At 39.2% G+C, this 12597-nt stretch overlaps 1 protein-coding gene across 4 annotated transcripts in view; it reads left to right on the forward strand.

Moving 5' to 3' along the window:
- FIGN (fidgetin, microtubule severing factor) overlaps positions 1–12597 on the forward strand; it is a 131871-nt gene that overhangs the window by 35202 nt on the left and 84072 nt on the right. The window contains exon 1 of one of the 4 annotated variants that reach the window (XM_090045603.1): positions 11473–11599. The exons of the other annotated variants lie outside the window; for them this stretch is intronic. Coding sequence (XP_089901729.1) covers positions 11581–11599 — 19 coding nt within the window. The 5' untranslated portion in view covers positions 11473–11580. Of the gene's footprint in view, positions 1–11472; positions 11600–12597 lie in introns of those variants that run through there. 4 annotated transcript variants of the gene reach the window in all.

Raw genomic sequence — 12597 nt, forward strand, 5'->3', positions numbered from 1 at the left:
AGCTGAATTCAAACACCTGCTTTACCCATCCATTTAATTGTACATGATTGGTTTATTTTAGGCAGTAAAAAGTGTGTTCAATGAACACCAAAAATAGGATTGTTTGGGTCTATTAAGAAATGTCACAGCTTATTTAAGTAAAATTATTAAGCTATAACCTTTATATCTTCCCTTTTACCCTAGTGTATGTCTAGGGCAAAGGTTCAAACCAATCCTTTTCATGTACATAATCATGGCCTACAATTAATCACAATCTAGTTCTTTAAAAAAGAATCCATTAAGAAAGAATACCAGCTGAACAATCACTAAAATAGAAAATCTGATACATTAAGAATTAACAACCCTTGGAAGAGCATTAAGAGTAACTTGTGTGTAATATGCAATAGTCATAGAAATCAGAAATTTTAACATGGTGTACCATGTTTCATCAATGTTTAAAATTGCAAGACTTGGATCACTGAATGTGCTTCTAGGTTTCAAGAATGTCTTTGTCTTTTTCTTGAGCCTATTGGTACTAATCATTAATATACCAAGATGTGGAAAGCTTGAGCTAAAACACAAAGAATAAGAAAAATTCCACTATATATAAAACACTAATGAATCTCAGGAACAAGCAGAACTTGCTCCTAATCCTAGTACAGTGTGCTTTAAACTTTTGTTTGTAAACACTAAAGGACTATAGTCATGTGTAGACAAAACGAGGGGCATGTGTGCACGACACTTTTAAAGTGGGTTAAATGCTTTTGCACTGTTGATGTTTGGACACATCAGCAGCGTATTGCACAGTAATTCCAGCCACTGTAGCAAATTTGGCTGTGTAATGTGCCTTAAATGACTTGGGGTGCAGAAAACTAAAACTCCTTCGAGGAATTTTAGTTTTCTGCCCCACAGTCGTGGAGTGAAGCATCAGGCTCCGTGCAGATGGGGGGCCCTTTGGGCAGCCTGGCAGGAGCCCGGGAGGGCAGGCTTGGCCCAAGAAAAGCAGCAAGCCTGATCTTCTCCCCAACTCTGCCCCAGGAGCCTGCCTGCCTGCATGAGCTGCACAGGGGCCTGGTGCTTCCTTCCAGAGCTGCAGTGCCCCTTGGGAGCACCCCAGGTGGGTGCCACTTAGGGGTGGGCACTGCTGATGTGGAGAGAAGTACCAGCGTCCCTCCCACCCACAGCCCAGGTAAGAGCAGGTAAGTTTGGGTGTATGCATGACACGGGGGTTTAGAAGGCCCTAAATTGAAGCAGTGTTTTTAAAAACCCACTGCTTCAGTTTAGGGCCCCCTGTTTCATCTACACATGCCCTATAATAATAATAATAATAATAATAATAATAGAGTAGTACAAAATAAAGACCCATCCACTTTCAAAGGGATATGAAACATGTATGTGCAATAGAGCTAATTGGTGCAAAAGCAAAAAGCATTAATTTTAATATCCAAATGGATCAAACATTGAAAAGGATTCAGAAAGTGCTTTCTTCATACAGAGGAGTTAAGTTATTAGCAGAAAATGTGCTAAGGAACTTAGTCACAATGAATCCAAAAGGATTCTTTGGAAATTACCATTAACCTATGAAATTTAGACTAGGAAGTGATAATATAGTTCTATTTTTTTTTAATAACCATTCTATCAAAATCCGTAGAAAATGATATTATCAATCAAATTTTCATAAAATGTTTTGTAGACAGTTACCATTTTCAGTAAATCCTATAAGACTTTTTTTAAATAAATGATGTATTGACACCTAATGGTAAAAAATAGGAATATTTTTAAGAGGAGTAATTTAAAAAAATGAAATTGTCCCAGGTACAAACACAAGCTTCTTGGTATTGCTCCATGTGGAGAGGTGTTTATATACAATAACTTAGTCTGAAAACTAATCCACCATTGCCTATGGGGAATGATTACAGTGTTTGGAAAAGAAAGACAATTAAGTTTCCTGCTATCTAGTATTAGAGTTTTTGTCTCCCTCTCTGCTTCCAAAATACAAATTCAAAAACTGGTAAAGCTAAGTATGGTTAAGGAGAGGTGTGAATTCTGAGAAAGTCTGACAGGCCTGATTTCTGTCGTCATTATTGTGAAAGGGATTCTGGGCAGCTAACAGAGCACTGAATTGGAATGTGAGAAATGTGGGGGTTTTGGTAGGCTTATTTGGGATTTTGTACAAGTTGGTATACTTTTCTATGTTTTCATTTCACAATTTGCAAAACAGGAATGATATTTAACCATCTTGCAAAGCAGGCTGCGATCTGTGCATAATAAGAACTATGTCAGCATCATGGAATAATATTTATTATTACTACAGTTGACTATTGAGCACATTCATCCCCAGCCTCCATTTCCCGTGGAAAATGATAGAATTACTATAATTCTTTTTCTAAGGGTTTTGGTTTTTTTTAAAATTATCCATTAGTATGGATTATTATTAAATTATACTAGATGGTACAAAAATGTTTTGGAATAGAGCTAATTCCCTCCTAAATTCCACACATTTAGAGGAATTGCTGTTTAACCTTATTGGTTTCCATACTGGTGAATTGGATATGATTTCATTTATTAATTTGCCAATATTTTATGTATTTATTTATTTATTTCTAATTTTTTTTTTTTTAATTCTACCATGAGGCCAAAGGCAAAAAATGTATTTCCTGTTTTTTTGTTAGTTTAAGCCATAGGTGCAAATAATATGTAGGCAGTACTGGTTTGGGGGGAGCTCTACTTAGAACGGCTCTAAGAGCCACTCTAATGCACCTACAGCATCTCATGTATCAGTGCCCTTGCACTTAAAAATGCAGCAGGGGTGCTTTATCTAAAGTTTGTTCAACAAGTTTTAAAGTGCCTCTGCCACCATTTTGAAGCATGGGGATGCTGATGCACGACACACAGAGGCTGGCTGGAGCATGGTAATTGTCATTCTCCAGCAGACTTAAATAGAGTCTGCTCTGATGTGCTGTAATTACAGCATGTTGGAGCAGCCTCCTGGCTCATGTACTGGCACCCTATATTGCAAAGTTAGGTCCCCAACTCTTATTTGTTCCTTTGGATTTTTCCTTTTATAGGCACTGATTGTCCTAACTTACATCTTCATTGGTCAGCTGGGCCTTTTTTATGCACTAGCTCTCATTTCACTAAAAAAAAATCAAACTCCTTCATGGTTTTATATTGTGTGGTAGGTAGCTGCAAAAGTTTGAAACGAGAAGAGAAAGTGAAGTTTTTGCTTGTTTTTAAGTGATGTATACTCAAAGGTAGTTGAACAAAGGTAGCAAAAAATTGACATTTAAATTGCCTTCCCTCCTCTTCACAGAGTACCAAGATTTTTGTTTCAATAGTAATCTGAGTCACTTTAACAGTTGTCATGTCTTCATGCTACTTTTTAGTAGTGTACACACAGGCCCTTATTCAGGAAAGCACATGCTTAACTTTAAAAAAATATGTTTAAGTGCTTTCCTGATCCAGATTCTACTCATGTGAATAATCCCTAATTAATGTTTCTGATGTAGGTTCAATACTGCAAACACCTTAAAACAGGATTGGGGCATTCTGTAGTAAGTATGAAAACTGGTGGTTTAAAAGTGATCTGCATTTTTTAAAATAAACCTGCATTAAAACTTCCAAAAAGAAATAAAAACATTTAAAATACTACTTGTTATTAAATTGACAAAGAATATGCCCTAATGCTATATTGCTGTGCTTTACATGGCAGTCATTAAATCCTGAGAATTGGCTCCAAACCCATCAAAATTAGGAACCCCTTTACACTGTTTCTATGTTCAAATGGAAATCTTTTTGCGAGTTGGTAATTAAAGTGTTTAACCTTCATCTCCCTCTGTTTATTAGAAAACTATTTTTTTTTTACAATTACAAAAATGCTAAAGCCAATCAAGCAGTTATTTTGATAAACAGCTTGAAACAGTCTCGCTTAAGTTCTACAAATAAAAAAACACAACTAAATAATCACCCTGAGCAGATTTTGCAGAGACCTCAGTCAACCTTTATAGGGGATAATTATGTTGGTGTTTTAACATGGGGCAAAGGAAAACATAAAATTAGGGCATGGAAGAGTGTGTGCCTATTTTGAGAAAATACTAGGATAATTGGTAAGGTATTTTTATTACCATTTTATTATGCAAAGATATTGTTTTTTCCTCTGAATATATTTTTTTTCAGGCTGTTAACAGTCTGTCCACATTCACGCCAACCAGAACACAGCTTAAGAAACTGCTTGCCCCTGAAGTCCTGTTACCTTCACTAGATGTCTTAGGCATACATTTTTTAAACTAACATAGTTTCATAGTTGGTAGGGTCTGAAGGGACCTGAGCAGATCATCAAGTCCAACAAAGAATGCTGGGGTCAAATGACTCCAGCAAGGTGTACATCTAGGCTCGTCTTAAAAACCCCCAGGGTAGGAGCCAGCACAACTTCACTTGGAAGTTGGTTCTAGATCCTAGCCGCCCTGACCGTGAAATAGTGCCTCCTGATATCTAATCTGAAGCTTGTGACTGTTATTTCTTGTCACTGCTGGCGGTGCTCGGGGGAACAGGAACTCCCCCAATGCCTACTGGTTCCCTCTGACTAGTTTATAACAGGCCACTAGATCCCCCCTCAGCCTTCTCTTGAGGAGGCTGAACAGGTTCAGGTCCCTTAACCTCTCCTCATAGGGCCTGCCCTGCTGACTCCTGCAAGTGACCCTTGTCTGGACCCTCTCCATGTTGTCCACATGCTTTCTGAAGTGCAGTGCCCAGAACTGGACGCAGTACTCCAGCTGCGGCCTGACCAATGTCATATAGAGGGGAAGGATCACCTCCTTGGACCTGCTCATGATGCATCTATGGATGCATGACAAGGTACGGTTAGCCTTCCTGACCACGTCCCTACACTGCCGGCCCATGTTCATTTTGGCATCAGTGATGACTCCAAGATCGTTTTCTGCCTCTGCACTAACAAGAGGTCTTGCCACCCAAGACCAGAGCCTGGCCATCCAGAGCCACACTCCATCTGCCAGACAGGCTCCATGTGCCAGGATTACCACTGCTGGAGCCCCAGGAGGTCCCTAAGACCCCAGGTAAGGCTGCTGAAACCAGCCCAAGTGCTAGCCCCAGCCTCCCTTACCCCACCCTGGGCAACTTGCTGCACACCAGAGTATGTGTGCAGGGGAGTTCCCTGGGGACAACTAGCAGTGGCACAAATATGTGCTACTGCCACTTGTCCCTGGGGAACACCCATTTCTGCTTGTGAGAATGCACCTGCACTGCTCTGAAAAAGTACCACTAAGTGCTTGAGCATTGTTGCATAGTAGAGTTGTAGGATTCCATTTATTCTTCTCCCCCCCACCCCCCATTATTATAACTTTTTTTAGCTTGAAGCTCAATTTTACATGTGTATATCTATTGTGTTGCCCATGTTAATATGGGAAACCACAACACTTGTGGAGTTACTTTGATTAGAAGCCTCTTGTTTGGTTTGTGGGCCACAGGGCCAAAGAGGCATTGATGATCCCAGGGGATAATACTTCCAGAAACCCACAGCAGTTTGTTTTCAAACATTTAGAAAATGGGGAATGAAAGAGAAGAGATCATTTCCAAGAAATCAGAAATGATGAGCTTGGGGAAGAAAAATCTCCTCTTATCTCCAAGGAGCCATAGGTGTGGGGTAGACAGAAGGTAAATTCTAATCTGAATTCTATTGTCCAGATTTGTATTGGTTGAATTTGATCCATTCATTGAAAAAAATTCCAGGACCAGAATAATCTTTACATGATGTCCTGGCATTGTAACAGTGTTTGCATTGGAATATAGCATTGATGCATCTCTTTTAGTTTCAATATCACATTGCAAACACCTTGATGCAATGTGTAGACATTGCTTTAGGATTGTCATAGATTTGTTTATATGTGTGAATGGTCTACTACTTTTCTATGTATCTTCACTTACCTTAATTCAGTTGGGTTTGTTTTTGGGAGGTGTTGTTTTGGTGGTTGTTTTTTGAAAACACCAGTGCTTTTGATTTTTTGCTGAAATCTACATAAACAGCATTTTTTTGAAGTCGTTCTGCATACATTTGAGATGAAACGCTATGAAGCCTCACCACATTCAAGATGGAGTATGTCCTGGATGAAACACTGCTCTCTGAAATGCTAAAGTAGAAACACTGCTCTCTGATGTAAAGTAGAGTCTAGCAGTAAGCAAGTAAATATGTGAGTAGTAAATAAGTTGGGTGAGTGAGTAGCTCTTCAACATATATAGATAGCCTCAATATATTTACCCAAGGGAAAGTAGAAAATTTGAAGTGGCTCATTGAACTTTATTGGCACTTTTTTAAGGTCTCATGACCAGTTAAAATGACTGGTTGTTTAAAATAATTAGAAAGCAGCGATTTCTGGGGAAAGCAGAATTTTATGCAAGATATACTGGTTTTGAATTAACAGATGTTTGAATCACTACAAAAAAAATCAGTGGAAAAACTCTATCCACAATCATAGAACTTCATTTAGGGTAGAAACAGACTTCACCTTTCACTGCCTTTTTAAGGCGGTACAAAGGCCAAGCAAACAGATGTCCATACCCTTTGTCTCACTGCTAATTGTGATTGCGAGAAAGGTGGTATGCATTTGCCCCATTTTAGCAGTGGATGTCTGACATTATGGCACAAGATCAAAAGCTGCTGTGCTCTCCAGCCACCCCAGGCAAGCACTCTGGAGGCTTGAGGGGCCTGATCCTATGCACTCCAGGAATTCGCGTGCAAGATTGGGTCAGACATGTAACCCATTGTCCAGCATTTATGGGATGGACAGCAGGCAATGTGCTTTGCCCAATGAAGCAGATCAGTTCTGCCAGGACACATTCCAGCACAGCTGATGTGTCCTTTTTCTACCCTTAGCTCCAGTACAAAGTAGATCCTGTTTCATGTTTGTCAACTTCTGATTCCACTGGAAGTTTCACCACTAACAAACCTTGTCCTGGATAGTATGACAGAAGGTGAGTTTAGAGAATATGAAATACAGGGAGGGAATGGAAGGGATAACTAGAGAAAAGATTAAGTATAACTGTGAAGCTTGGCAGGCCCTTGAAGGGAAGATGAGGCATGTAGATATGCTGTTGAAGGGTGTATGAAGCCAAAAAAAGTGTTAGGAGGTATCACAATTGGAGTGACTGGTGAGGAGATTTGATAACAACATGTTGAATAGATTTGATGTGATCCAATATTAGACCTAGGGCATCTAGGAATTGCCATACAGAATCAGTTCCCTGGTCCACGTAATGCAGGATGTCTTGGGGGCCATTACCAGAGGCTGTGGAGGAAGGTGTCTGAAAATGGCAGTAGACAAGAAGCATGCCCTCTGGGAGGCCAGTCCCAAGAGGATTTCAACCATCAGAGTTAACATAACTGTGGTTAAAGGTTTTCATTCTAAAAGATCTGTTTCATTGGCATTAAGGGAGGGCAGCTTAGCATATTGTCATGGTGGAACATTTTATATATATGTGACCAACCTGATACGTGTTTTATTTTTTACAATGGGTTGATGCAATTGGACAGAATCTTGCCTACAAACTCATGAGTTGCTACTCAGTAGCCAGAGACCAAGATGAAAAGTCTGAAATGTATTTTTGACTTGGTAGTTGCTTTTTTGTCCTTGAGAGAGAGTAGTGGTGGGAGAATGAAGTTCTAGGGAAAGATGAACATAGGTTAGCTCAAATTCCCCCTGTCCAATATTTGATGCCCTTGCAGGGATCAATTAGTTGGAGGGGAATCGGCTTTATTTTACACACATGCACTGATTCATTGATTTATTTATTTTTTTAACACATTTGAAGATTTTAAAATGTTGTGTGGCTTCCTATCTTGCTGTGTTTCCAGTATAAAGATTATATGTTTTATTTGCTTATATTTTGGTACTCTGTTAAACTAGACTGGGTCACCTTATACCATGCAAAATTTCACTTCACTGCAAAAAGTTAACTCCATCTTTTTTCTTTTTTTTTTCTTTTTTCACTGACTGGATGTCAGAGGACATAACATTAATAGAAGACAGGCACATCTAATATAGTTCCATGAATGGCCTTTTAAAAAAACACCCAAACCTAGGAATTTAAAAATCTGTAGTAGATTGGTGTATTTAATCATACACCTTACACATGGGGATGGTTTCCCATTTCTGTATCTCATCTATTACAGGTCATATTTATGTGAGATGAGGTTATTAAAAACCACAGGTAACTTCACTAAACGGAGTACACTGCTAATACTCTGCAATGAAAAGGTCCTGTCTCCGCCCCCACTGCCCCTCTAAAAATGATGGCATGAATGGAGAAAGATGCCCAAAAAAGAGGAGTAGAAAATTTTGTCTGGGGGTTAAAGCTCAGAATTGGGAACTGAGAGGTCTAGATTCTGTTCCTAGCTGTATCACAGATTTTGTGCGTCTTTTCATTTAGCTTGTTTTGTTTGCCTTGGTTTACATCTGTAAAATGAAGATTTCTTCTATCTTAACTGAGTTGTCATTTATATTAATTCAAGGTTCTCTATAGAAGATCCTGTAAAAGTACATACTGTTATTTTTTAGCTGTGTGTGTGTGTGCATATGTGTTCACATGTGCATGTTATGCATCATGCAGCTAAGTCCTGTGGTGATATTAACACAATATAAATGCATGTATGTGTGTTGTTGAAAAATTATGGATGGATTGATATGGAAAACACGTTTATTAGATATAAAGTCTTTATGTTGTAGTATTCCTTTTTGCTTTAAATCGAGGGTTGGCAGCCCTTTGCTGGAATGCACCACCTTCTGCAACCTGGAAATCTGGAGCTGCCTGTGCTTATCCTCTTGGCTGATCCTCAACCCCTCTGCAGTGAGGGTAAGCACAGATGCAGCAGGCCCCAAAGTAGAAGGGAAAGGTTTCATAGGGCACCTCTGAATTGCACCTCTTTGCTGGCCAGGTCCAGCCTAAGGGCCCTATGTTGCTAAAAGGAAAATTTAAAAGAAAAATCACATAAGGTACCGTAGGCACATGTCTTGTTTTCCCTGCTTTTTGCATCTGTTGCAGCAATGCAGTTAGCAAACTGTTTTCTAAAGACAGGGCAATCGGAAGGAGACAAAGGAGAAAGTCATTAAGGTACTTCCCTAAAAAAAGAAAAGGGACCACATTTGGGAGAGGCTTTCAAAAGCTTTTTTTCCCAGAAGTTTCTTCTACTTACCTGAATCAAATTTCTAAACAATTTGAGGTTTGTCACTATTACATTGGTGCATAAAAGAGATAAGAGAGACTATGGCTAAGTACTTACATGTGAGTTAAAATGATCATTAAAATGGGTTGGTGAGTGACACTGGACAGGGTGGTGGTGATGGAACAGATATATGCTTCATACAGGGTATGTATGTCCAAAACTGGATTAAATAATTCATAGATGATTGTGGTCATTTCAGTTGTACCCCCATCTACCATTAACTACAGCACAAAACCCAGTATTTTATTTAGCAACCCTCACGCTTTATAAGTGAGGGGTTGAATGGTAGGTTGGAATTTGGGAGTGACCAACCAGATTCTATTTTAAGTTTAGTAACATGTATCTGAGAAACTGGGAATAAATTAACTGTGAGGAGATGTCAGCAGCTTCTATGGCTGAGTAGTGGTGGTCCACGGGAATCCTGCCATCCTGGAGTGAATCTCAGTTCTTGTTCCACATTGATTCGTGGCAGGCCACCCCCAAAATGGATGGTTTTAAGACTCCTATTTCAGACACAAGTTTACAAAGAAATATAGGTGCCTCTTAAGCCAGTTTTGTGACAGTTTGGTGACCTTTACTTAAACAATTTGGTTCTTGAGTTTTCTTAGCCTTGTAGTTGGAATTGTATGTGTGAGAGAGGGAGGGAAGAAGAGAGAGTGTGTTAACGTGCCTTTTTATTAAATAGACTCTTTCAGATAATTCATGTATGCAAATCTATCCCTCTGTGACAGTATGTGGATTTGTGACACTCCCAAGAGTACCTTGGGTCCATAAACCAATGTGTTGATTATGTAATGCTACATAAATTCTTTATTTTCAGCTGTGATGGGTATAATCCTGAACCTGTATTTTCCGTGTAACTTAACTCTTTCAGAGCATCATTTGTAAGAGAACACATAAAAATGGAAATTGCTTCTGTAGAAGGTTGCAATAAATATTGGTTATGCATATTGCCTTGTTGGGCTCCATGTGTTTTAGAATGTTCCCAATTCTCTTATCCTAATCAATGCTGTAAATACATGCTGCGTTTTGTAGTCATTCATTTATCAGGGTAACAATTTGGACCCTCAGATTTAACTATGGCAACTCTTTATTCTTTATAATATGCTGGTTATGAGTACATCAAAAGATCCTACACCAAAATGCCCTGGATTTCTAAAAGAGGTTGGTTTTTAAGGCAAGGCATGTGGTACAAACACTGATATATGTTACACGTGGGTATAATCAGTGACAATATGGGGCACAGATATTCAAGAACTGACAAGATTCTGTGGCTATGCCAACCAATGAAAAAAGTCAAAATATACTATAAATCAGTCTCCCCTTGTTTTGCTTACAGAAACCAGCCAACTTTCCTGGTTAACTGCTTTTTTCCTGTTTCATTAATGGAGAATTCACCATGGCAAAGTATAATTCTTGCACTTCTTTGATAATTCTCTTTATTCCATTGAATTGCAATATAATATGGCACAGCATGCATAGAAAAAATTGGCAGGGCAAAACATCTGTTAATTCTAACACTTTAGAAGGAGGCATCTCAGATAATATTATTGGCAAAATACATGAATCAAAGGTGTTTCTGAAAACCTGAAATTCTAATGTAGTAGGAATTACTTATAAAGAAATTATGAAATAACATGCATCTATCTCTTCTGTGTTTTATATGTGAGCACCACCTCCAATCATTCCCCATCTCAGCTTTCAATTGCCTATTCCTTTAAGAACCAACTACCTTTACATAGCTTTAGGCCCTTCATCATCCCACTATACCCCTATGCTTTCTGTGAAGTTCAGGTGCTCCAGGAATGAAAGTGCAGCATGGGAGGCAGTTTGTTCCAACCTTCTCCTGCAGATTTTCCTCTCTGGATCTGTATGGGTTTAATTAACATCTAACAAATTATAATTATACTCAAAGGTCTCCCTCCCCTTGTGTCTTTTTCCAGGAACTTGGTCTTCAGCAAGATCCTATCATACTAGACACTGTCAAGAACAGACATAATTGAAATCTCTTCTCATTTATCCTGAGGCAAAGACAGTCTTTTTTTTTCCTCTCTCTCTCTCTTTTTTTTTTTAGTAGATCTGCACAGAAGTTTGCTAACTGGGGGGATGGCACTGCAAGTCTACTGTAAATATCAAAGATAACTTGATACAGAGATTTTTTGGAAGACGTTTGCACCATACTTGAAGTGTCATGACACCATTTCATTCAACTGCTTTTCCACATTGCATTACATTAATAACCTCCTTGCAGGTTTCTTGGAACATGAGGAGAAAGGGAGGCCCTCTGTAAGAAAGTTGGATGATGGTTTTGAATGAATGAGGATGAAGATGAGCTGTTAGCCTTACAGCTAATGTGAGGTAGTGAGAACATGAAGAGATGTGAAGTAGGTCAGTATTTTTGCTTTCTTTTATGTGAGCTTTTCCACAGGACTGCGTTTACAAATGTTTATCTCATGTTAACAAAAAGCACTGATATTTCCATGTTGCTTAGTTCAGCATAAAGGATCCTGGATTATTTTATGCTAGGTTTTTTTCCGTCATGTAGCTTTCTAAATTTATCGCACTAATAAACATCTGCTAGATCTCTCTAGGACTCTTTGCTTCATATTTAGTCTTTTTTCATTCTAACAGTCCTGTCTATAGTACATACTGTTCAGAGAGTAGATCTTGCACGTGTCTGTTCAGCTGCCAATCTCAAGCAATAAAGCCTATAATTCATGACTGGATTTAGTGTAAAATAATGATTCCAGGGACATTCTTCCACTCAGATAGTACTAGAAGCAAAGACAAATCCCTGCTACAGTAGTAGTCTGTACACTAGGTGAGGGAAGCAATAGCCCTTTAGTAGGAACCTATCTACATTGGAGTGAGACAAAGAGTTTTTTGTGGCCCACTCATGGTGCCCAGGGCAGATTTCATAGGCATTTGGTGGCAGCCCCAACCGTCAATGCTGATTGGAAGAGGCCATGACCCTTGGCTCTGATTGGCAGAGAGTTCTAGCAGGGAGGAGGGATGCAGGGGCAGCCACCATCTTGATTGCTAGCTGCGCTTCATGTGGTCCTGCTCCTTTGTGCTGATTAGTACAGGCCCAAGCAGGGGAAGAAGGGATGAGGGAGTAGTTGGCATCTTGTCTGCTGCCCTTCTTGTCACCCCTGGCAGCGAGGACCACTGGGGACCCAGCATTTTATTTTTATTAAGGTTTTTCTTGGTTGATTTCTTGGACAATCCTGGATTTTGTGAAATCTGCTAAACTGCAAATTAAGCCGTTCCCTATCTATTAGCACTTGGTCCATAAGTTGCTTGCAAGAATTGTATTTTTTTCTGTGTCCTTCAACTTGGGGTGCATAACAAGAAGTTCACAGCAGATATTATCTGTGTAGCAGGCT

This window comes from Crocodylus siamensis, chromosome 4, assembly GCF_052110815.1.
Source record: "Crocodylus siamensis isolate JL-2025a chromosome 4, ASM5211081v1, whole genome shotgun sequence".
NCBI classification, from domain to species: domain Eukaryota; kingdom Metazoa; phylum Chordata; order Crocodylia; family Crocodylidae; genus Crocodylus; species Crocodylus siamensis.